Source organism: Leucopleurus acutus (assembly GCF_964270905.1).
Source record: "Leucopleurus acutus genome assembly, chromosome: 6".
Lineage (NCBI taxonomy): Eukaryota > Metazoa > Chordata > Mammalia > Artiodactyla > Delphinidae > Leucopleurus > Leucopleurus acutus.
Genome location: NC_139149.1, coordinates 47,431,365 through 47,456,239, shown reverse-complemented (window position 1 = coordinate 47,456,239; position 24,875 = coordinate 47,431,365). Strand labels below are relative to the sequence as shown.

At 35.3% G+C, this 24,875-nt stretch overlaps 1 protein-coding gene across 3 annotated transcripts in view; it reads left to right on the top strand.

Annotated features, from left to right (window-relative positions):
* The window catches only part of LOC309963253 (CD302 antigen), a gene marked incomplete at both ends in the record, with an annotated part of 131,658 nt that overhangs the window by 37,641 nt on the left and 69,142 nt on the right, over nucleotides 1–24,875 (top strand). For all 3 annotated transcript variants that reach the window (XM_082841539.1, XM_082841538.1, XM_082841540.1), the window contains 11 exons: nucleotides 6,441–6,522; nucleotides 7,447–7,515; nucleotides 9,938–10,052; nucleotides 13,600–13,635; nucleotides 14,027–14,202; nucleotides 14,873–14,940; nucleotides 15,222–15,301; nucleotides 15,890–16,029; nucleotides 18,076–18,181; nucleotides 18,413–18,573; nucleotides 24,037–24,166. In XM_082841539.1, coding sequence (XP_082697665.1) covers nucleotides 6,441–6,522; nucleotides 7,447–7,515; nucleotides 9,938–10,052; nucleotides 13,600–13,635; nucleotides 14,027–14,202; nucleotides 14,873–14,940; nucleotides 15,222–15,301; nucleotides 15,890–16,029; nucleotides 18,076–18,181; nucleotides 18,413–18,573; nucleotides 24,037–24,166 — 1,163 coding nt within the window. The remainder of the gene's footprint in view (nucleotides 1–6,440; nucleotides 6,523–7,446; nucleotides 7,516–9,937; nucleotides 10,053–13,599; nucleotides 13,636–14,026; nucleotides 14,203–14,872; nucleotides 14,941–15,221; nucleotides 15,302–15,889; nucleotides 16,030–18,075; nucleotides 18,182–18,412; nucleotides 18,574–24,036; nucleotides 24,167–24,875) is intronic.

Genomic DNA, 24,875 nt, shown 5'->3' with positions numbered 1-24,875 from the left:
AAAGAATTATAGACCAACCTCATATCTAGACTTGAAAAAATAAATACTAACGAGGGATACAATAACAAATGCAGATACACTGCTTATTGCATGCCAGATAATGTCCTAAGTATTTTCTACTAACTAATCCTTACAACGGCCTATGAGGTAGGTTACTATGCCCATTTTATCTAAATGGGGAGATGGAGACACAGAGAAGTAAAACAACTTGCCCCAGGTTATGTAGTTAGTAAATAAAGGATCCAATATATGAACCCATTAGAGCCCATTTTCTTAACCAACTGTGTTATAGTACCTCAAAATAACATGCCTTAATCATGTAGGATTTCTTCCAAGAGTACAAGGTTGGGCCAGTATTAGGAACTCTATATATCTAGTCAAATACGTGATCATCTTAATAGGTGCTGAGAATGCATCTGGTAAAATTCACTATTCATTCCTGGTTTTATATATAAATATATACTTAACATAATTAATATAATTAACACATAATTTCTTATTAAATTAAAAATAGAAGTGTAGTTCAACCAATAGCCATATGACACTTAATGATTAAACATTAAATGCATTTCCGTGAAAGTCAGAAAAAAGGTAAAGATGCCTAGTATCATCACTTTTGTTGATCTTTGTTTGGAATTTATCCCCTGTTCAGTAAGATTTAAAAAAAGAACATTGCAACATGCAAGTATTTATAATGTATTAAGTGGGAAGAAAGGCAAATTATAAAAGAGTAGAAAATATACTATTTACATCAAAAAGTAGACTGCAAAACTACGTCAGAAAAGATCATCATTGTTACCTCTGGAAGATAAGATTTTGAATGCGTGTTTAAATGTTTGAACATTTTTCCACATTTTCCAGATTTGCATTAATATGCTAACATTGTATTTTCTTCATTAAAGCAAGTAAAGTCTCACTACAGTGTGCTTGGAATCTGACGAAAAATACAATACATGCGTTCCATAAATAATCATTTATTAAGCATCTGTTGTATAATTTCTAGTATTTTAGACTTCATTTTCTAGCATTAGAAATTAATATTCAAAATTTCATTGCACACTAAGCTAATTTGAATATACAAACTCTTAAGTTTCTTTCAAGGTGAGTGTTTCTTAGCTACTGCCCACAACCTTGAGAGTAGAGTATAATGAATGCAATATTCAGACCGAATCTTTCCAGACATACATTTATTAAACAGTCATTGAAGCAGGCAAAAAACATGTTATATAACCTGTCTTGTAAGCTTACAACATCCCGGTAGTCTGTCCTTTGAGGTTCCAGTGACCATCTTGCATGGAACGCTCATTTGAGGTAAATGTGACAATGTTCCAAAAGCAGGATTCTTCTGTTCCCACTATAGCTGGCATCAGGCAGTCCCAGTCACCTGACCCAATGACTGGACATGGGATCATTAAAAGATCAGGCCCCAGGGCTTCCCTGGTTGCGCAGTGGTTAAGAATCCGCCTGCCAATGCATGGGACATGGGCTTGAGCCCTGGTGCAGGAAGATCCCACATGCCGTGGAGCAACTAAGCCCGTGCGCTATAACTACTGAGCCTGCGCTCTAGAGCCTGTGCTCCACAGCAAGAGAAGCCACCGCAGTGAGAAGCTTGTGTACTGCCACGAAGAGTAACCCCCGCTCGCCGCAACTAGAGAAAGACCGCACACAGCAACAAAGACCCAACGCAGCCAAAAATAAATTAATAAAAATAAATAAACTTTTTTTAAAAAGAGGGATCAGGACATAGATCCTTTTCCAGTGGTACAGGATACCAGCCTCACCAGATTCTCATACCCCTTCATGAAGAGTGAGAGTGTCCCTAAGTATTTTTAGCTCTTCCTCATATCTTCAATTTTACCAGTGAGTGCCCATTTCTAAGATCATGCTGATTAACAAGCTTCTAAGTTTGCTGATATTAACCTATTTCTGACATTTACTCTGCTAACAACCAAAGTCTCAGGTACGGCTTTTGGACTGCAGTCTCCCTTGTGGTGGCTGCCTCTGGAACATAACCTTTCTAATACCCTGCTGACCCTCCCTGAAGAGAGAATTTCAGCTGGGCAGCTTGCTAGCCCCTAGATCTCAAGCTTGACACACACAATATCATACTGTCTAAGCTAAAGTATCTTTAAGGAAAATACTGACATAAACAAACTGGGTTTTGAATCAAGTTCCTAACCCAGCAAGAGATTAGGAACCTTTAAGTGGTTCAGGGAGCCGTGGATAAGTACTAAGCAATGAGGTTGTGGATACAGTCAGCCCTCCATATCCACACGTTTCACATCCGCAGATTCAATCAACTTCAGATCGAAAATATTTGAAAAAAATTCTGGAAAGTTCCAAAAAGCAAAACTTGAATTTGCCTCATGTTGGCAACTATTTACGTAGTATTTACACTGTTTTAGGTATAATAAGTAATCTAAAAATAACGTATACAGGAGGACATGTTTAGGTTACATGCAAATACTACCTCATTTTATATAAGGGACTTGAGCGTCTTTGGATTTTGGTATGAGGGAGGTCCTGGAACCAATCCCCTGTGGATACCAAGGGGCAACTGTATTTGTGGGAATCAGTTGATGAAAAATGGAATATCATATATGATATAAATGATCATTAAGAGCTTCTATATACAGAACAAATTACACTAGAAAACAAAAGTCTGAGAGGTAATTAAGGACTCTTTCTTGATTTTTTAATTTCTAGTCACACTTGATGAGTTCTCCCCCTCAATTAAAAATTTAAAAATACAGGTTCATTATGTAAAATTGGGGAATGTAAAAAATGATAATGAAGAAAATTAAAATCACCTCAAATCCTAGCTCCTAGTTATAAACTTAGTTAACATTTTCTGTAAATCTTTTCCATTTTCTTCTATTCCTATCATATACTTTATTTTCTACAGAATATACAATGATTAGGTTTTTTTCTGATCACAGAGGAAATGTATATTGAATTTAGAAAACAGAAGAGCACAAAGGAAAAACACATCACCATAATCCTTTCACTCATAGGGACTATATTTTATTTGTACTCATCCTAGCAGCTAATATAGTACCATGTATTAAGCAGACTGTAACGTCTGCTTAATACGTGCTCCATTAATAGATCATTTGCCCATGCTATATTTAGACAACGTATTCTAAAACTTATTCAATATTATAACCATGGCTTGAAGGGAAGAAAGGAAGCCAGCCCATTTATATCAGAAAATGATTCTAAAGCTTATTCCTTGAACACCTTAGCTTTTTATTTCAGGGATTGACCTTGCTCAGCAAGACGTCCATTGCCCAAATTGTGTTTTGCCTGCCAAGGAATAAGGTCAGATTACTGCTCTGCTTCTCACAATCTAAGTTCCACGTCTCTGTATTTCAATGAAAAGGGTTCATGGTGCACCAGATCATTAAGGCTCTAAAATCTTTGCAACTCTTAACAGCAGCCCACCAGGGAAAGCCATTGTAGAACGAAAGTAGTTTTAGGATTAGGGAAGAAAGCCTTGTTTGCAGTGCGATTGCTGCTGTATGCACTACCTCCAGTGATGTGGCATGAGTGGATTTGGATATAAATCTAAGGCTTTGCAGACTAAGCGCCCTCATCAAATAGTGTTTACTGGGGGTTATGGTTGAGGTGCTGTTTTCCTTAGGAACCAGACGCAGCAGGAAATTTGATTGAGAGTAGAAATTTTAACGCAAATACACAAAGTAACCTTTCGTGCAATGTCTTCTTAACCTCATAGCCTTAAAACCATATACTTAGTGTTTGGAGCAGAAGAAATTTATATACAGAGAGAAATTTTCAGTTTGATTTACTTCCTCAGTTATGATCCATTTCTTCCCACAAATTTTTTTTCTTCCCTCGAATTTTTGAAAATCCACATTAGAGGTGTGCAACAATTAATGTGATTTCCAATTTCTTCTTCTCTTTACCTACCTACAGACAAATCAGGCCAAACCAGGAAGAAGTTACAAATGAGGAAATATTTTCCACCTCTTACCACACACACACAAAAAACCCACAAGTAGCTAGTATTTACTATATTTATAACCGAATAATAAATCTCTTGAAATGGAAGCTGAAAACTATAAAGGTCTGGGTTGCAATGAAGTTCAGTCTCAGAAAGTAGTGAAGATGAGAAGCTTCGGACAACGGGATAAACTTCTCTCTAGGAAACTGTTCTCTGAGATGCAGCAGAGGAGGCAGAAATGGGCTTGAATGCAGAGGTTTCTAAGGGAAGATGGGGAGCTAAGAGCAGACTGAGTGGAAATGGTGGGGCCAGACCCCTAAAGAAGCTTTCTGTGGGAGCTGCCTATAGAGTAAATGCAGATGGCTAAACGATCTTTGATCATCTTCCGGTCGTACTGTTGATTGTGCAAAGAAGATAAAATATCTAATGCTTACTTTAGGGAAACACAAAATTCCGCCCAAATTCTCCAGGCCCAAATACATAATCTACAAAAATTAGAAAGAAGTGAAGTTTGAGGAAGCAAACTTGACCTCCTCTTTATTTTAGCTGTCTGACTTTAATTATAATGTATATGGCAATTATCTAGACCTGGTGGTTTAGAAATCCAGCAATAGGAAAGTATGATACATTTGGAAGTCTGTAGGAAAGTTCTGATTAGTTGAAGACACAAACTGCAAAATCCTTTTTTAGCTGCTAAATTCAAACTAGACTTAATTGTCTCCACTGGAGTTATCTTAACTCTGCAAATTGGTAATCTTTCTTTCTGAAAGAAAACAGTAAAACAATAAAAACTGAAAGGGGACCGCCCTCATATTCCATTGCAGTAAGTTGAAAAGCTTGAGGTTGGTAAGGTGAAAAACATGCTTATTGATGTTAAAATATGAGGGAATGTTGAACAGAGGAAAGAGACGAAGAAAAGCAGTTATTTCATTAAAAAGTGAGAAATTAATTTAAAATTAAGTTTGTTCCTGCCTTGGATTCACTGGCAAATATTTTTAAATGCAGACTTACTCTGTTTCCCAGCAGTCTTGTAACTGTACGTTCCATACATTCCATATATTCTACTGAACTTGAGAGTAGGGATTAACTTTAGATTTGGATTCTACCCCTTTTCTAATATGTGTTCTATTTATACTTAGCATTTATATATGCATTGTTTTGCATATATAACATTCACTCATGTACTGGTGGTACATGACATATACAATCAGAAGGTTAAATTATATGGAAATAACCAGCATCACCAACCCACCACCCCCGCCAAAAAAAAAAATTGCATGGTAAATGGTCTACTTTTTAAGGCCTAAGAAGTATACTATATTTTAGAGAGTATTTTCAAATGAAGTTAGAGGTGGAGAAATTTCTTATGGTTATATCGCTTCAATTTATTGAAAATATCTCCCTGGTTTGAGTATAAGTTTAATTGAGGGGAAGGGATCACTTACAATGTATGTCCCTGCCTGTATATGTTGTTGTATGTATTCTTCCTTGGAATGCCTATCCTTTCCCTGCTCAGCCAACTTGAATACTGGCATGTGGTAAACACTCAGATTATGGCTCAAAAGAAGTGTTGGCAATTCTTCAAAGACTGTCTTTTGTCCTACTAACTCTACAAAATGTTTCCTGACTTCCTACAGTCCACAGTGACCTGTCCTTTTTCTGAAATTTTTGTAGTACTTAAAATGTATGCAAATTTTTATCATTTGATGTTTTTCAAAAATGGTCTCATATTTTCCTTGTTCATATATATCTTGTCTCCCTGACTAGTTTATATGCCACTTGAGGGTAGATATTATGTCTTGTACTTCTCTGTATCATCATTGCTCATAGCTCAATGCCTTGTACATAAAAGCATCATAGTTATGATGGTTAAATATATTCACTTAAGTGATTGCTTAATTATATTGCTCTGGTATAACCCATGGAGTTTGGTATTTAGAAAATATTGATACTTGAATGCTTGTTTTACTTTAAACTTAGTGGGCAGAGGGAATTAAATTTTTTTAAAAATCTCATTTAATAAAAGGTTAGCCAAGCCAAAGGTTAGCCAGGTTCTTCATTTTAAAGAAAAGATACTTGATAGTTATAGACAAATGCTTTAAGGAAATGCTATGTTTGTTTTTGTATCTGAAAACATTATCTAAAATTGAAGCTCTTCAGTAAAAGTTTTGAAATAGTCATATACTTTTTTCCCCCTCATAAGTTTTTCAAAGCAGAATAGTTTTTGCCTTTCATATGAAGAAAATAACATAAAATTTAGTTTAAAAAAGTCTGGTACTTTTTTGATAGCTACCCTGTAAATAGGGTTCAGTTTCATTTCAGGAGACTTGTTTATATAGCTTGAAACTATGTTTCTCAGTTAGTGAGAAGGTCTTCTGAATAAGCTTACATGTCTTAAGCATTTTAGAGATGTGGATGCTAAATGTTTTTGCCAAATGCAGTGCTCAAATTTTCTTAACATTTCCTTTTCACATAGTGACCAGCGTTGGCTTTGGATAGGTTTGAATAAAAGGAGCCCTGACTTACAAGGATCCTGGCAATGGAGTGATCATACACCAGTAAGTTTAATCTTTCTCGTTTAGGATAATATGGAAAGAGTATTTATTTCAATAACAAGAAAGTTGATTGTTAATTAATATAGCCATACAACCATTAAGTTATGTAGATGTATCTTTATTGAAATGGAAATAGATTCACATATATGAAGTGGGGAAAAATAAGTTACTAATCTCACTTTTATTAAAAAAATAACCATACACATAGTCTCTCTACATATAATCCAAAATACATAAAAATATAGATATATAAATATAGCGGTAATTTTGGGGTAGTAAAAGTGATTCTTTTTCTTTGTTTTTTTTTTCCTTTTTTTCATAATGAGCAACGTTTATTTTAATTATTTAAAAATATGAGTTATATAAAAAAGAAAGAATTTTAATTGGAGGAAACAATTCAGGAGAACCTTAAAAAGTCCTTAAATATTATTTCAAATGTTTACATTATCCTAAGGAGAGGTTTTAGGTAACACTTAGAGGAGCAAATTATTCTCAGGTATTAAATATTTGCTCCACATTACCGTTGTGTCAAGTCATTGTGTGTTCTTTCGAAATGTAAAATTCCTTGACTTCATTTTCAAATTGTAGCATATCCAAGAATAGTCAGTCGAATAACTAACATTTCAACACATGCATTTAAAAAAAGTATTTTGCAAGCTCCTGCTTCTTTATGACTCCAACTGTGAACTTAATACATGATTAACCTCCACTTCTGAAACTGTAGCCTCCTTTGTTTGGAATCTGAAGACCTCATGGCATTTTATAAGTCCTCACGTGATTTAGCATCCTGACATAAAAAAGAAATGAAAAAGTTTTCCTCCCTTGGCATTTGAACACACTTGAGTTATTAAAGCTGCCTAAATTACATCTAAATTGCAGATATTTATACATCAGTCTTAAATTATCAAGCCTCTCTTGTCTTTTAAGGTGTCTACTATTATCACGGCAAATGAGTTTCAGCAGGATTATGATATCAGAGACTGTGCTGCTGTCAAGGTCAGTACAATGCTGGAAAATCTGCATATTTAAAAAATAAATCTGGCAGTATGTGCAGTCAGGCAACAGACCCATGAAGTGCCTTTTGCGTGTGGAGCATGATATTGGGTGCAGTGGGAGGTTAGAAGTACACCCATGGCCCAGCCCTCAAGCAACCTAACTGACACTTAATTTGAGAAGATAAAATTCATATTCAAGAAAGACGACTCTTGTTACTATGCAGTAATAAGCTCCAAATGAGTGGGCTGAGGAGGGTTAGTGAAACTCAAAAGAGGAAGTGATTTCTATTGCCTATTTCCAGAAAGAGGTGGGACCTCAACTGGACCTTTAAGGATGGATAGAGTTTGTACAGGTAGGATAGGGTAAGGCATAAAAGAAAGTGGGAGTGGAAGGGAGAGGCTAGGGCAGTGAGGGGAACAATGCAGATCAAGAAGTTTTAGTTGGTGCTGTGGTTGAAAACAAAGGTGGGAAGTTAGACTGATGCCAGGTTAAGGAGTTTGTGCATTTTTTTGGTAGGCAACAGAGCATGATTAACGGTTTTTGTCAAGAACTACGGAGGGTGTGAGAAGATTCATCTTGAGGCAGATTTCAAGATGCAAAAGATAGGACCAGAAGACATGGAAGACCAGTTAGGCCTCTTCCTTTGCAGACTTCATTTGTTTATTCGTTCCATAAGTAGTATGTCCAAGCAGTCTGTGATGCTCTGGGGGGTCAACAATGACAAGATATAAAACAGTCGTTGTCTTCACAGAACTTACAGTCTCGTAGGAGGTAAAGACAAGTAAAAGGGCAATTACAAGGGCTATGACAGACAAAGTGTATGTTTTATGCAAGAACAAGAGTGTTCCAGGAGAGTAACAATGACGGTGATGATGGTTATGATACAGCAGCTAACGCTTGTTGACTCATGAGCCAGGCACAGTCATGTCACGTATATTATCTCACTTAATACTTAAGCAACCTTGTCAGGTAGGTACTGTTACTGTATCCATCTTACGGGGAAGAAATGTGAGCTCTGAGTAACTTACATGATTACAGAACTGAAATTTAAACCCAGGTGTATGGGTCTACTATGCTATGTATGGCATTTACAGAAACAGTCAGAAGGGGTATTTGTTTATGGAGAAAATAGTAGTACATTTTAGTTTTAACTGATGTCTTGAATCCAGGCTTGCAGTAAGAAATATGCTGTAGTAAGTTAGAATAAAGAAACTGGAGTTGAAGGAAAATGTTCATTAAAAAAAGAGTTCTCTAATGGCCTAGTGGTTAGGATTCTGGGCTTTTACTGCCAGGCGCCAGGTTCAGTCCCTGGTCAGGGAACTGAGATTGCACAAGCCACGCAGCGCGGCCAAAAAAAGAAAAAAAAAAATCGCAAAGGGCCAAGAAGTGGATTTGAGGCGATTACCAACATTTTATAAAATGTAAGAGGATGAGGAGGGAGGAGACATCTAGAAAATATCTTTGCTATGTAAGCCCAAGAAAGAGATTCAGGAAGATGATTGACCAGAAACGTTGCACGAAGGTTGAGACCAAGTACTGAGAAGGCCATTGGAAAGCATTATTTCAAAGTAACTGTTTTAGTAAAACACTCTGTAGTATCATGCTGTTTTTATAGAATTCCCAGTTTAACACATGAAAGAATGAAAACTTAATAGAAGTTTGTGAAGTTTCCAGAACACTGATGCAATAAACTACATTCTATGCAAGTTGTGTCCCTATGTGTGAAAAGATTGGAAGAACCTACCAAAAAAACTAAATAGAAGAGACATTGATCAGTAACAAGGCCAGCTAGGGCAGTGTCTGGAAGGAGAATCTTACCTCACCTGCCACCTTCTAACCCTCCAGAATGTTGCCCTTAAGAGATAGCAGTCCAAAAACTGATGGATGCTCCTACCAGGTCCTGTCCTCCCCTTTCCTTTCCCTGTTGCTTGCTGCCTGGAATTTGTAGAGAGCCATCTTAGACCACACAGAGGAGGGCAATATCCCAGAAACACAAAGCAACGCCAAAGGTGGAACTTGGGCCCCTGATGCCAGAGTTTTATGTCACTTTTCACAGATCTGCTGTGATCACAGGCTGGTGTTTGGAAACCACTGAACCAAATATTCTTTTCTAGCTTGATCTTCCCAAAATTTAAAGTTGCAAGATTCTACAATTTCATATCAACAAAAAACAGAAAAAAAAAAAACCAGTAATTTGCATTTTGGACATAAACATGACCCTATGCTATATTTTATCAGTCCCTTTGAAGGCTCTTGCTTAGACTGTTACTGCTTAAACACTGCATTCTTTCATGTGTTCATTCATAAACATATCCTAGGTGCTAGAGCTAAAGCAGAGTTAAAGACCATAGGGCTTACAGTTTAGTGTTGTATAAGGGCTGCATCAACTTGAAAATATTCTACAATCCTCTTCCTCCTTTAGGTCATTAATAGGCCATGGCGAAGAAGGTGGTATTTCTATGATGACAGAGAATTTATTTATTTAAGGCCTTTTGCTTGTGATACAAAACTTGAATGGATGTGCCAGATTCCAAAAGGTAAATTTAGTTATTCCTTTTCACAGTCTTCTCATGGGAACTTGTGAATGCTGAGCCAGAGTACCTAAGAGGGCATTTTAGTCTCTAATTATAATTTTAAAAGCCTTTGACACTACAGTTAATATATTAAGCTCCATCCTGCCTGACTCCTACCCCTAGTAAAATGCTGCCTTATTGAAATTAGAGACTACCTTCCTCTTTTGTCATGAAAGAAATTGTATAGGAGATAAAATTTAAGGCTAATTTAGGGAGATTAGGTCTTGGAATGAAGGATTATTTCAAGTGAAAGGAGAGACGAAGTAGAGGGAATCATTTTAATTTTTACTGTGTTGCAAAATGAAGGACGAAATGAAGACAGGCTTGGGAAGAATGAAGCAGGTCCCCAATCTAAATTTTACAATTTAGAAACAGTTTTCAGTGAGCTCAAAATTACTAGTAGTTTATCTCATTCAAATTCAGGAAACCAGTTAGCTCGATAGTAGAGCCTTTGGTGACAAAACAGAGAGAAAGGGTAATAAATAGATATCCTTTTACTTCACTTTTTAGTAGGAAAATGTCAAGGATGTATTACAGAAAATGTTAAGATTTTAACTCCCAAATTATTTTTAAGCAGATATTAGATGCGTTAAATTAATTAATATAATGGTAAATGCACAGGAAGTTCCAAAATGAATTTCTGAACTGAATGTAAACAGATCATTGAAACTAAAGGGAATTCCTCATATAAGTTTTCAGAAACCCAAAGATTATCTCATGGAACTGCCCATTAGGAGATTGTTCTTCTTTCCTAAACAAAGCTACCATCTTGCCTTTAAAAGAGCTTCAGATGCAACATCCAGTGCAGTAACTGGAAAGTCTCTTTCACAGGGCAAACTGGGGGGTCATTAATAAAAGGGGAATTGTGTGTGTGTGTGTTGATGGGGTTTTTCTTTTTTGTGTGTGTGGAGTTTATTTTTATTTATTTATTTAAATTTGTTTATTTATTTATTTTTGGCTGCGTTGGGTCTTTGGTGCTGCATGCGGGCTTTCTCTAGTTGCAGCGAGTGCGGGCTGTTCTTCACTGCAGTGTGTGGGCTTCTCATTGCGGTGGCTTCTCTTGTTGTGGAGCATGGGCTCTAGGTGCGCAGGCTTCAGTAGTTGTCACGGGCTCAGTAGTTGTGGCTCATGGACTCTAGGGCACAGGCTCAGTAGTTGTGGCGCATGGGCTTAGTTGCTCCGCAGCATGTGGGATCTTCCCAGACCGGGGCTTGAACCCGTGTCCCCTGCATTGGCAGGCGGATTGTGAACCACTGCGCCACCAGGGAAGTCCCTGATGGGGGTTTTCTAAAGGAGAAATTATACCTGAGTTAGTTAGTCCTGATTATTGATTAAACCTGAAAGAAGAAAAAAGGAAAACCAGCTTGGATACCTTTCAAACAAGTGGCAAAGTAACTAATATATAATCAACTTGGACAATATCTCTGGCTTGAAGCATTAGTTGTGACACTCCTATTATTCTTTGGTATTTGGCATGCCACAGAGAGTGTCACTGCTCCCTCCAAAGTATGCTTTCACTGGTAGCTGTTCCCCTGCCTCATGTTTGAGTACTGAGGCAGACCCTAGAGTATACACCAGGAAAACCTTAGAAATGACAAACCAGTAACCACAGGAAATATTATGAAGAACATATGGTTTTCTTTTTTCTTTTTAATGTATTTGTTATTTTAAACAAAAGAGAAGGGAATTAACTAGCTTAGCAAACATAAATCAGGTAACCAAATAAATAAATCTTTTAAATAATTGCACCCCTGCTCTCTCCAATACAGAAACAAAATTAAAAACTAAAGAACTTCCTGCCTCAGCCTATTTGCAGTCATTTGAAGCAATCAGTGATGGTTTGATCCAGGGTTTAAATGTTATATTAACTCCCCTTTGACAGTCCCTAAATTTCTGAGTTACAATGTGTCACATTCACTGGTTGGATATTTTCTTGGCTATTAGAACAGCCAAAGCCTGCTCAACTGGACACTTCTGTATTAATCTGTGTTTTCTGGTTTTCTTAAAACAGTTTACCTCTTCAATAGCCCAAATCACCAAACCTTTTCTCTAGCTCTTGCCTTTTTTATTACCACATACAGCTGGTTCTAATTAGTCCCCTCCTCTCTAAAAGGGATATTTTGACAACCTACTTTTTTTTAATTATCATAATCACTATGGATATATATACTTTTTAAATATTCCTTTTTAGTTGCAAAAACAGTAGCAAAAATAAGGTTCATAAAAGTGTTTTTAGGAAAATGACCTATAAACACAACTTTTTTATATTGTGTTTCTTGATACCTTGTACACACATGCATGTTTGCAATCCTGTGTAAAAAGGCACCTTTTATTTTGCTTTTCTTACTAATTTAAATAAATTTAAAGGTTAGCCATAGCTTCCCCCAACATACAAATGAACAGAATTCTTTGACAAGATTACAAACAAGAAACTATGTCTATTTTTTTAACTGATTTGCAGCATTGTTAATGGAAATTATCCAACATACAGAGGACTGAGTTAGAGAGAAAAACCACAGATGCTGGATATATAGGCAGTCCTCAAAGTAGGGTCCTCTCGTGCATTGGCCCTGATACAATAGCAAAATTAAGAACAGCTATTTTACCCTGTAATTTCTAAAATTCCTCAGATTATGTCTTTGGCTTGAAACCATGTGACCTATGACCAGCATAAAAAGGGAGAGGAAAGCAGCTAGCATCCTGAGAGGAACTGTTCTGTGCCTGGCCCTGTGCGGGGTGCTTGCATAGGGGTGATCTTATATGATCTTTACATTGTCTTTGTGATTTAGGTAGGAGAATTTCATTTTTATAGACTAGAAAGTTGGGGCTCAGGGAGTTAAACAACGGATCCCAAGTAGCACAGCAGCAGAGTCTGAGGGCGTTCAGACACTGACTCACCCAACTTCAAAGACCATAATTCTTTGTACGGTACCATATTTCCTGCTGGGTGAATTTTATTATTTTCTTCCCAGTTTTGTCTCTCATTTTCTCAAAAGTTTCAGTACTGGATCACTGAACATTTTTTTCCAAGGATATCTTGGGAGGCAATAAACTCTACCAACCTAGGTGTATTCAAATTGCATTAGATGGAGACGTGGTTCCTGAATAACCTCATCCTACAGTGATGATTATTTTGGCGCATGTTCCTTAGTGCGTCTATGTAATGTATACAATGTATTCATTTACTTATTTGTACTTTCTAATTATTATCTATACTTTATCCATCTAGTCTTCCTTTGTGACTTCCGTGATGTAAGGTAGAGAACTGCTAGTAATGCTGTATTAATATTTAACAAATCTGCCTTTTTGGTTGCCACAAGAACAACTTTAGTGTGGGCCCCACAAAATTCAGTGTTATGAAGTGATCATAACATGAAAGGAGATGGTTTGGCCAGAAATGGACAAATCTCCGCCATACTGCAAGTCCTCCTGAGTTAGACTAAAGGCACTTATTAGTACGCCATGGTCTGTAATTGGATACTAAACTTAAGCCATTTGCTTTCTTCTACAGGTCGTACTCCAAAAATGCCAGACTGGTACAATCCAGGTGAGTTAAGAAAACTAAAATGTATCCAAAGCTGCTTTTACCTTTTCAGTGACGTATTTAGTTAATTATTTAAGGCCAGGCCTAAGTGCCGGCTTCTTCTCTGTCGTGTCTTCAAATGAGATGAAGTACCTCCATACAGGGAAGGTGATTAGCTGGTGTGGGGTGAGACTCTGAGGCTGGATTTATCCTTCTCTGTGAGTACAGGAGGGTAACAGAGTCGCTCACTGGCTCAGGAATCCTTGGTTGGATCCTTCCAGGCAGCACTGCCCTGGCCAAAGAGAGCCAGTAATCTAAATGGATAATTATTTATAAATAGTTTTGAAAAATAATCCATGCTGAGAGGGTACAGTTTGGTTTATGCAGTCATAATTGTGCTATTTTTCTTCTTTAGAGCGTGCTGGAATTCATGGACCTCCAGTTGTAATAGAAGGGAGTGAATATTGGTTTGTTGCTGATCCCCGTTTAAACTATGAAGAAGCCGTCCTGTATTGTGCTAGCAATCACAGCTCTCTGGCTAGTGTAACATCTTTTGCAGGACTAAGAGCCATCAAAAACAAAATAGCAAATGTAATTTAAAAGAACGTATTTTTTAATATTTTCTTATTTTTACATTTATTCTGTTAAAAAAATTTCAAAAATCTAGAAAAGTTAAATGTTCCTCTCAAGTAAAATTTGCCTAACAACATATAAGTTCATCACTTTGGGTCAGAAAAGTTAAAAAGAATTGCTTAATGTTTTAAAACATTCAAGATTAATTATTAATCTCAGTTGGTAAGATGAGCTTCAACAGATAATATAAATTAGTCTAATTCCTTGTCACGTTTTTTACTAAAAGTTAACTTGGTAGTTAACTTGAGATTCTGTTTCTAATAATAACTAATTTTGCAAAATAGTTTTTTGGAGGAAAAATAATTTGTATATTTTAAAATTTATAACTAGTAGCAATAGGATACTATATGTCCAATTAATATATGCCCGTAATTACAGTGACCATATTTTTTGTATGCAAAATAGGGCCTGTGAATATAAAAAGAGTTTCTAAACTACTTTTTTCTGTGAAAGGACCTGGTTTATGTAATTTAGAGACCAAAGTAATGAATATCTGGAAATTATAGTGGTTTGTGGTTATGATGGGCCAGGGTATAAAAACAAAACTCTTCTAGAAAAGTCAGCACATATAAGGATGGGTGTTTAGTTGTTTTTTGTTTTGTTTTGTTTTTGTGGGTTTTTTTTTCAGATATCTGGCGCTGAGGAGAAATGGTGGGTGAGAACTACTGACCAGCTAATAGAACGTCGTTTTTTGAGGTATGTGACATCCTTGATGGTGCCTTTGTAAAGTTATCGTTTAAAAGAAGCAGTCCCAAATCCCTTTTTACTAAATGGAGTACTGTTTATAATTAGTTTTGAACATTAATCCATAAACTACCTAGACTAGAGAAACCAAATCCTTTAGCAAATGAGCATCAAGAAAAAGTAGTATAAAATAATGGCCTAACATTAAAATTAGAATTAAAATTACTTCAGGAAACAACAGAAGGGAACATGTAACTACGCTATGAGCTGACACATCTCTTATTTTCTTTCAGCTCACGACATCCATTTCATCACTTTCCTATAACATTTGGAGAGGAATGCTTTTACCTCTCTGCCAAGACTTGGTTTAGCGGTAAGGTTAATTCCAAATCCTTTAACGTTCATTACGTAATATGTGAACTTCAGGTTCAATTACTAGCTTGATCTCGCTTTCCTTTTGATTATATGTTTGGCAGCTTCGTCATATTCTGATTTATTGCTGATGACAGTAGATCAAGTTCCAAATGCAAATAAAGGTGCTTTTCACTGTGAATATTTTGACTTCCTTTATCCTAAAGCAGTTACTTAGAAATAAACTGACCACTTTCATAACCAATAAGGATATAGACAAATTCACAAAGATGAACAGGCAGCAATTCTAAAGTATAGTTTAGGTCCCTTTCCCCCTCATTAGCCTTCTTCAACTCTATTTCCTGCCATCAGGAACCATAGTAACTGTGTGTGTACCAAGTATGTTCATTTTTATAGGCAATATTTGTATGCTACAACTTACTAATATGAGTGATAATAATAGAAGACAAAAATAGCTAGGGAAGAAAAGGAATATATTTTAACCATTTGGGAAAGATTGATTTAAAGAGACTTTCTTCACTACAGGATGGTTTTAAAATGTGCTGAATGGAAAATTCTCACCACAGTAATCCTACTTTTCATTTCTCAGACATACATAAACCAGCAGACTGTAGTACGAAGTTGCCCTTCGTCTGTGAAAAATACAATGTATCTTCATTAGAGAAATATAGTCCAGATTCTGCCGCTAAAATACAGTGCTCTGGGGATTGGATTACTTTTCAGAATAAGGTAAAAAGAGAATTGCTACGTTGTGCAAATGATGATTGCTTTCATGATGGTCATATGGCCTGTGGCAGAATGGCATCCCACCAAGTAACTTCACTAAGATAGACTCTGCATATTTCAGTATCTCACCTGATTCTCTACATTTTCAGAAACGAAGTTAACTCTCAAGTTAATCACGCGTACAGGTCTTTCAGAGTACCGTGTTCCTGTTCTGTTGCTACTGACACTTAAACTGCCAAAGCTGATCTTTCAGTGAATAGTAATATATTGACTAGTCAGGACTATCTCTTTGGCATGTAGGAAACTGGCTTAATTTTCTGACTGATAAATGTTCCCCCTTAAGGAAAACATCCAAGCAGCATTTACCAATCAAATTAGACCAGCATTTCCCAAACTACTTTTTGGGAATATACACATATGCTAACAAAATGTTAATCATTGATGTTGCTTCCAGAGCAGGGTTTATGATTAAGTAGCTTTGGGAAATGCCACATTCTATATTTACTTCCTTGAGATGCACAATTCATATTGGTGTATGTATCTCTTAGGAAATGCATTTGGCTGCTAAAAAGATTACTATAGTATGCTAAAACATTTATTCTCTCAGATAAAAGAAGTTTGAAGATAAGCAGGCTGGGGTTGGTATAAAAGCTCTGTGGTCTTCAAAACCAGGCTTCCTTTGTCTTTCTGCTCTGCCATCCTCAACTTATGGCTTCCAAGCTCAAGTTCAGGGTGTTCTCTCTAGAGTCTTTTCTAGAAGCCACCCAATGACTTTATATTTCTCTGGCCATTCCAGTCTGTAAGGAGGCTGAAAAAAAAAAAAACCCATTTTATAGCATGTTTCAAGGAACACAATTTGGGACATGCTACTCCACACTAACATGATCATAATATCAAGAAGAAAAAGGAAGAGGTGTGTCTGACAGCTGAAAGCATCTGTAGTAAAGTTAAAATATTAGGGGTATATTTTGACTTTTTAAAATTTGGACAATCTTCCCCCCCCCCAAAGTACTAGATTAATTTACATAGCTGATGTAAATTTATGTGGTTTTTTTTGTTTTTATTGAAGTATAGTTGAATGAAAATATATTAGTTTCAGGTGTACAACATAGTGATCTGATATTTCTATAGATTACACACCATAAAAGTTATTATAAAATTACTGACTATATTCCCTTTGCTATGCATTACATCCCTGTGACTTATTTATTTTATAACTATTAGTTTGTGTCTCTTAATCCCCTTCACCCCATTAAAATATCCTGTCAAGAGACAGGGGCATGATTTCTTTAAAAATGTGGTTTTTCTAATATAAGGTAATGATGAAGAATACATATTTGAAACCAAATGGAGCAGAGTCTAAATGCTGACCATACCGTGCTATGGCTATTTCACTTATGGGTAAAGTTACTTAATGTCCTTGTACCTCAGTTTTCCCATTTGTTGTGAGAATTAAATGAGATAATACTGTGCAAAGTGTTTTAGGAAGGAAGCACTCAATAAATGGGAGATTTTTTTTAAAAGTAGCTCAAGGACTACTCTTCAGTTGCTTAAATTAAGTGTAGAGTTGCATTCTTGGGACTTCCCTGGTGGTCCAGTGGTAAAGAATCCACCTTACGATGCCCGTGACATGGGTTCACTCCCTTGTCAGGGACCTAAGATCCCACATGCCATGGGGGCAACTGAGCCTGCACGCCACAACTACTGAGCTCGCGTGCCTCAACTAGAGCCCACGTGCCACAAACTACAGAGCCCACGCACCCTGGAGCCCACGCGCCACAACTGGAGAGAAGCCTGAGTGCCGCAACGAAGAGCCCGCGTGCCGCAACTAAGACCTGACGCAGCCAAAAATAAGAAATAAAATAAATAATAAATAAATCTTTCAAAAAAAAAAAGAGTGTAGATCTGCATTCTTTTGGTACTACTTTGTGAGTGTCTGTATCTCACAAACAGAAAATTAGCAGCCTTCTAAAAGATGAGGCATTTTCTTCCTATGTGAGCTTTCCCATGTGTGGAATCTTATACTTCATATGTGTTCTTTGTTTGCAGTGCTTTTTAAGGATCAAACCTAAGTCTCTTACATTTTCTGAAGCCAGCGATACTTGTCACACCTATGGTGGAACCCTTCCTTCAGTGCTGAGCCAGAGAGAACAAGGTAGCAGAATTGTTTCGTAAACATGTTTTATTCTGATCTGGAGGCCATGTTTGTGTTGGGAGGCTGTGGGGAATTAACACATACAAAGAATCTTATTAAATTACTTTTTACAGAGTAGGTGAAAGATTATCCTGGTAGTTAGATAAGCAAGAGGTATTCATTGACATTTTTAGTATATCTCTAATTTGAATAAGTCAAATGTTTTTTAAAAAAAAAAAATCTTTCTGACAGATTTTATTACATCCTTGCTTCCGGATATGGAAGCTACTTTATGGATTGGTTTGCGCTGGACTGCCTATGAGAAGATAAACAAATGGATGGATAACAGAGAGCTGACATACAGTAACTTTCACCCATTATTGGTTGGTCGGAGGCTGAGAATACCAACAAATGTAAGGTTGTTTTTTTTTTAATCGGTAAACTACGTAGCTCTATGAAATACCTGAGTCTTCCACAAATTATTGGATTAAGAACAAGGGCCTATTTCATGAGTCGACTTATATGAAACGTCCAAATAGGCAAATCTATAAAGATAGAAAGTAGATTACTGGTTGCCAGAGGCTAAGAGGCTAAAAGAATTTGTGGTGATGGCCTAAAGCATATGGGATTTCTTTCTGGGGTGGTGAAAATGTTCTAAAATTGATTAGGGGTGATGGTTGCACAACTCTGTGAATATACTAAAAACTATAGAATATATGCTTTAAATCAATGAATTATACCGTCTATGAATTATATCAATAATGCTGTCACAAGAAGAATAACAACAGAGCTTCCACAGCCTTCACATAGATGTCCTAGTTTTTCATAGTAGCATCAGATTCCATAGCACTTATTTCATAACCATGTAAAACCATCAATAGTGAGTTACAAATAGAAGCTAATATAAATGCTTTACTTATCATCTTGGAATTTGGAGCTGTCAGCCTCAGTCTCCTGAGGTTAAAAAGTACAAAGTCTGTGGTTAGTGATCATTATTGCCTAAGATCTAAATGTAAAGAAGCTATAGAATGGAAGAAGGCATTATATCAACAGTAGTTACCCTGTACCATGATATTGCTGCCCACTACTTCTGTCTTCCTTATTTACTGGATACAAACCACCTTTTGCACAAAAGGCAAAGATTAAGAGATTAACTTTAAAGTTGAATTCCAAAAGTACATCCTAGACAATATCAACTGATATTCCTGATGCAATGGAACTTTGCTCAACGTTGACGTTGGTGGTAAAGGGAACTCTGCAACATGTGTAATTATGTACAAAGTAAATATCAAAATAATGCTTGGTTATTGTAGAACATTTGGAAGTTATAGAAGAGTAAACAAAATAAAGAAAAATATCAACCCTTATCCTGCTTATACTTAGGCTGGTAGCTTTTAAACTTTTAACTCATGACCCATAGTAAGAAATAAATTTAAATTACCATTCAGCACATAGATATAAATATAATATTGAATTGAAACAAAAGTTTCAGGAAATAATACTTACCCTTAGAGCTTATGTTTCTTTCTTTTCTATTCTACTCTAGTCTGATCTAGTCTAGTCAACCTATTTTCTGTGTTCTATCCTATTCTATTTCATTGTCACAAATAAGAATCAAGATCCACTGAACTGGTTTCATGAGCTACTAAATAAGTCTCAAACCATATTTGAATCCTGATCTAGGAAATCACAATGAATATTTCAGCATTTTTCTTCTAGGGCTTTTCTATACATTGTCTTCTTGACATAGATGAGATCATAGTATATATACTGTGGTATCTACTTTTCTCACTTAGTATTATATCATAAGTAGTTTCTTATGCCATTAAAAGATGTGCTTGATAAGCATTTTGATGGCTGCACAATATTTCTTGATAGATATACCATCATTTACCTAAACAATGCTGGGTATTTTGGCTGTTTCCAGTTTTGCATAATTCTTAATAGTGCTGCAATTAACATCTTCATGCATAATCTTTGCCGTATATTTCAGGTTACCTCCCTAAGATAGATTTAGGAAGTGATATAGCCAGATCAAAAAATATAAGTAGTTGTAAAACTCTGGTTACCAAATTGGTTTCCAGAACGGTTTATGAGTTTATATTTTTGTCAGCAATATATTGTGACTACTTTTCTATTCATACCAGTGTGTTAATAATTTCCAACATTTATTGAGCAGCTAATATGTGTCAGACACTCTGCTAATGCATCACATGCATTATTTCATTTAATCTGCACAATAGATGTGAAACAGTCTGTACTCCTCTCCTATCTTAGAAATGTGGAGACAAACAGAGAGAGTCATGTAACTTCCCAGAAATCATGCAGGGTATGCGTGCAGGGTCGGCATTTAAATCCAAGTCTGCAGAGTCAGCATTCTTAGCTTCTCTACTGCATTGCTTCTACTACAATGCTCTAAGGAGAATTATCTTTTTAAAATTCTTGCTAATTTGATAGTTTAAATGATATCATATTTTCATTTGTATTGCTCTGATTTCTAATGAAAACATATAAATTCAGTAATAATTTGAATTTCATCCAATGTGAATTTCTTATTCCTTGACAATTTATCAAAGCCTTCATGTATTTCTTATTGATTTTATGACTGTGTAAATACTAAGTGTGCTAACCCTGTGTTTCTTGCATTTATTGCAGATATTTTCACAGGTTTTTTTTTTTCTTTAGGTCTAATACCAAAAATATTACAGAAATAAGTTTTGATTTTTTTGGTATGTGTTCAACTCTATTTCTTTTTTTCCCCTCCATTGCTTTTAGGTTAGAAAGTCCCTCATGTAAATGTTAGTTAAATGAATGCCTTTATTTTCTTCATTTTGTTTTATAGCTTGCTTTTTTGTTCTGACAATATGATACATCCATGGTATATGGCATATGTTGTCAATGGTTACTTAATCCTTTTCCCTAATCCTGGCCAATTGTCTAGCATCATTTGTTGTATATACTTCCATCTGTTAAAATCAATATAGAATGCCTTTTTTATCATATGTGAAGTGTGCATGTGTATGTATCTGTGTGTGTATGAGACATATTCTTGTATAGCTCCCACACTGATCTAAATACTATAATGTTGCCATATTTCAAAAAATATAATAGGATTAGTTATCCTTTGTTGTATGTCTTTTAAAAATATTTTTAGCTGTTTTTGTCTATTCTTCAAGACAAACTAGAATTATTTAGTTAATTTCCAATCTAAACAATTCAATAGAAAACTTCTGATAAGAATTTGACAACATTTTAGGAAGAATTGACATCTTTTTATTAATTTTCCCTCAAGAATATGGTGTAACATATCTCTCCATTGATTCAAGTCTTCCTTTTAAATTCCTCAGTGAAGTTTTTAGAGAAGTTCTCTTTCTTTTTGCCATTGAGAATGGCAGTTTTTTAAAACTGTCTTACTGATATGTAGGAAATCTATTATTTGGGTATTTTTGTATATTTATTTCATAGGCATCCATCTACTAAAAGCTCTTATTACTTCTCAGAGTTTTTCAGTAGATTTTCTTGGGTTTTCTAATTAGATAATCATAATTGGCAAATAACCATTCATGCTTCACTACATGTGGTAGGACTTCCAGAACCATGGTAAATACCAGGAGTAATAAATAACATCCTAGACTTGATCTAGACTTTAATGGGAATATCTGCAGTCTTTCATTATTATATTTGATGTGGACTTTTTGTTTAAGATATATCATTTATTTAGAATTTTTATTCAGGAATAAGTAGTGGATTTTCTAAAACTTGTTTTCACCATCTATTGAAATTGTCATACAGTTTTTCCCATTAGGCCTATGGATATGTAGTATAATACATTAATAGATGTTCAATTAAACCATTTTTATCTCCTTATCATAAAATCTAGTTGCTGAGAGTGGGTTATTATTTTACTACTGAATTAGATTTGTTAGAATTTTATTTGGGAATGTTTTCATCTCTGTTCATAGAGTTAATTTTTTTAAGCTTTTTTTTTTTTCTGATCATGTCAGCTTCATAAGATGAACTGGGTAGTTTTCTGCCTTTGTGTTTTGAAATTATGACTCAGTCTGGGGAATTATCTTTCCCTGAAAATTTGAAGGAACTGTATACAAAACCATGTGATATTAGAACCCTGTTCAGAGATCATTGTTTAATACTAAAGGGATTTGGTGTAGTAGGTGAGGGCTAAACTCTAGAGTCAGACTGAGTTTGAATTCCATTCAGCCATTTCGTATGCCTTAGGAAATTCACTTAACTTTGCTTAAGTCTCATTTTTTCATCTGTAAGTTCTGATACTGTTGTTCCTACAGCACAATGTGAGGATTGCATAAAATATTTCATTTAAAGCTTTTAAGCCCAGTACCTGACATATAGTTTTAAAAATGAGCATTATTATTAATTTTCAATTTCCTCTAAAGTTACTGGTACATTTTAGTGTTTCTACTTTTCCTTATAACAGTTATGCTAATTTGTATATTTCAAGGAAGTTGTCTATTTCATGTAGATATTCAAATGTATTAGAATGAAGTCGTGTCTGCTATTATCTTTTAAAATCTCCATGTCTTATTTTAATCATTTTTACTTTTTCTTATTTAGATTTTTACAAAAACTAGTGTATGTTACTGGTTTTTTCCTCCCCTTTCTCCACCGCCTACTCCTATTGCTTGAGATATACAAATACTACTACATTTTTCTATCCTGTTTTTCTTGGAGTTATATTTTTGCTGATTTTCTAATCTCATATTGAATTCTTAGTTCATCTTTCCTTTAAAAATCAGAATGCATTTAATAATACATGTTTGCCTTCACGTAAAGTTTTACTCATATCTCTTGTAATATTTCTCATATTAGTCTTTCCTATAATTTTTTCATTTTTGTTTTAATGTTTATTGAATAGCATGAGAGTATGCAGTTTTTTTAAAACTCTTTTAGCTCCTGGGATAAGCTTACTTTTCTTATTTTTCTGAGTGTGATATGTTTCAACCATACAGAAAAGTATAGGGACAATACACTTTGAATAAATATCCATGTCTAATGTTATTCATATGTGGTCAGAGAATGAAATCTAGATAGATACTTTTATTTATGGATGTTTTATAGTGACAAGTATAGGATCAAAGCTTTAAAGTGAGTTCTCTATTGGGTGGTACACCATTTGTCATTATAAAAAGTTTATAAACATCTAATGAGTTGAATTAACAGTCATTACTTTTTTGCTTACTTGCAACGTCAAAAAGGAGAGCAGAGTGTTAAATATTATTATAATTGTGTATTTGTCTTCTAACAGTTTTTCTTTATCTGTTTTGAAGATGTATTCATCAATATTGCCACTATTTTGTTCTATAATTTCTAAAGTTAATTGCCCTTTCCCATGTTTTGAAAGTTTATCAGAAGACACAGACCTACTAGAGAATGGACTTGAGGATACGGGGAGGGGGAAGGGTAAGCTGTGACAATGTGAGAGAGTGGCATGGACATATATACACTACCAAACGTAAAATAGATAGCTAGTGGGAAGCAGCCGCATAGCACAGGGAGATCAGCTCGGTGGTTTGTGACCACCTAGAGGGGTGGGATAGGGAGGGTGGGAGGGAGGGAGACACAAGAGGGAAGAGATATGGAAACATATGTATATGTATAACTGATTCACTTTGTTATAAAGCAGAAACTAACACACCATTGTAAAGCAATTATGCTCCAATAAAGATGTTAAAAAAAAAAAAAAGAAGGTTTATCAGGATTTTCTTAGTGATTTCATGGTCAGCTCCTTAATGGAGTTTTTTACAGGAAGAAAAATCCAATTTGGAATATAAAGTTCCCTTGCTGGGATCTTCAGACTGTTAGTTTCATAATTGCTTGTACATATTTGCCTTTTTGTTTAGATTTTTGATGAAGAGGGGTCCTACCACTGTGCTCTAATGCTCAACCTCCAAAAGTCACCTTTTACTGGGACGTGGAATTTTACTTCCTGCAGTGAACACCATACTCTGTCTCTCTGTCAGAAATATTCAGGTATAGATTATTATTTAGATAACTATGGTACTTTATGCTGTTAGATATGTACAGTACTTTTTCACAAAAAAACTTATAAATTAATATTGATTTGTAATCATACAGCTTCCTTAAAATTTTAGCATGACTAAATCCATACTGGCTCAGTGAGTCAAATTAGCTCAAATAGAATGTGATTTTTTGTCAAGATCATTGCCATAATTAAATATCAAAATTAAGTATCCAATGGAGTTTGTTAATCGGTGTTATCTAATGACAGTAAATTATGGTTGCATTTTGTTCTCCTTTCTACTCTGGAATTTTTCAGATTTTACTGTCATGAGGAAAGGAGGAGACAAAAAATGTTTTTAACTGAGTTCGGTATAAACAATCACGGTTAAATCTAGGACTCAAAAAAAAAAAACGATGTGAAGCATTATAAATGGATCACTGTCTATGCCCTCCTATAATCCAAATAAAAGTAAAATGTTTACTTAAAAGTAGGAATCATCTATATATTCAAAAAGATATTTTTTTAAAGGTATTAAATCATTTTCATTGGTCACAGTAAGTTTTTAAACAAACAATTAAAAAAAAAAAACCTTTGCCATGTAATGAGAACTTCAAGTAGCTAATCCATGTGCTTCTGGGTTTTTATTTTATTTTATTTTTATACAGCAGGTTCTTATTATCTATTTTATGCATATTAGTGTGTATATGTCAATCCCAA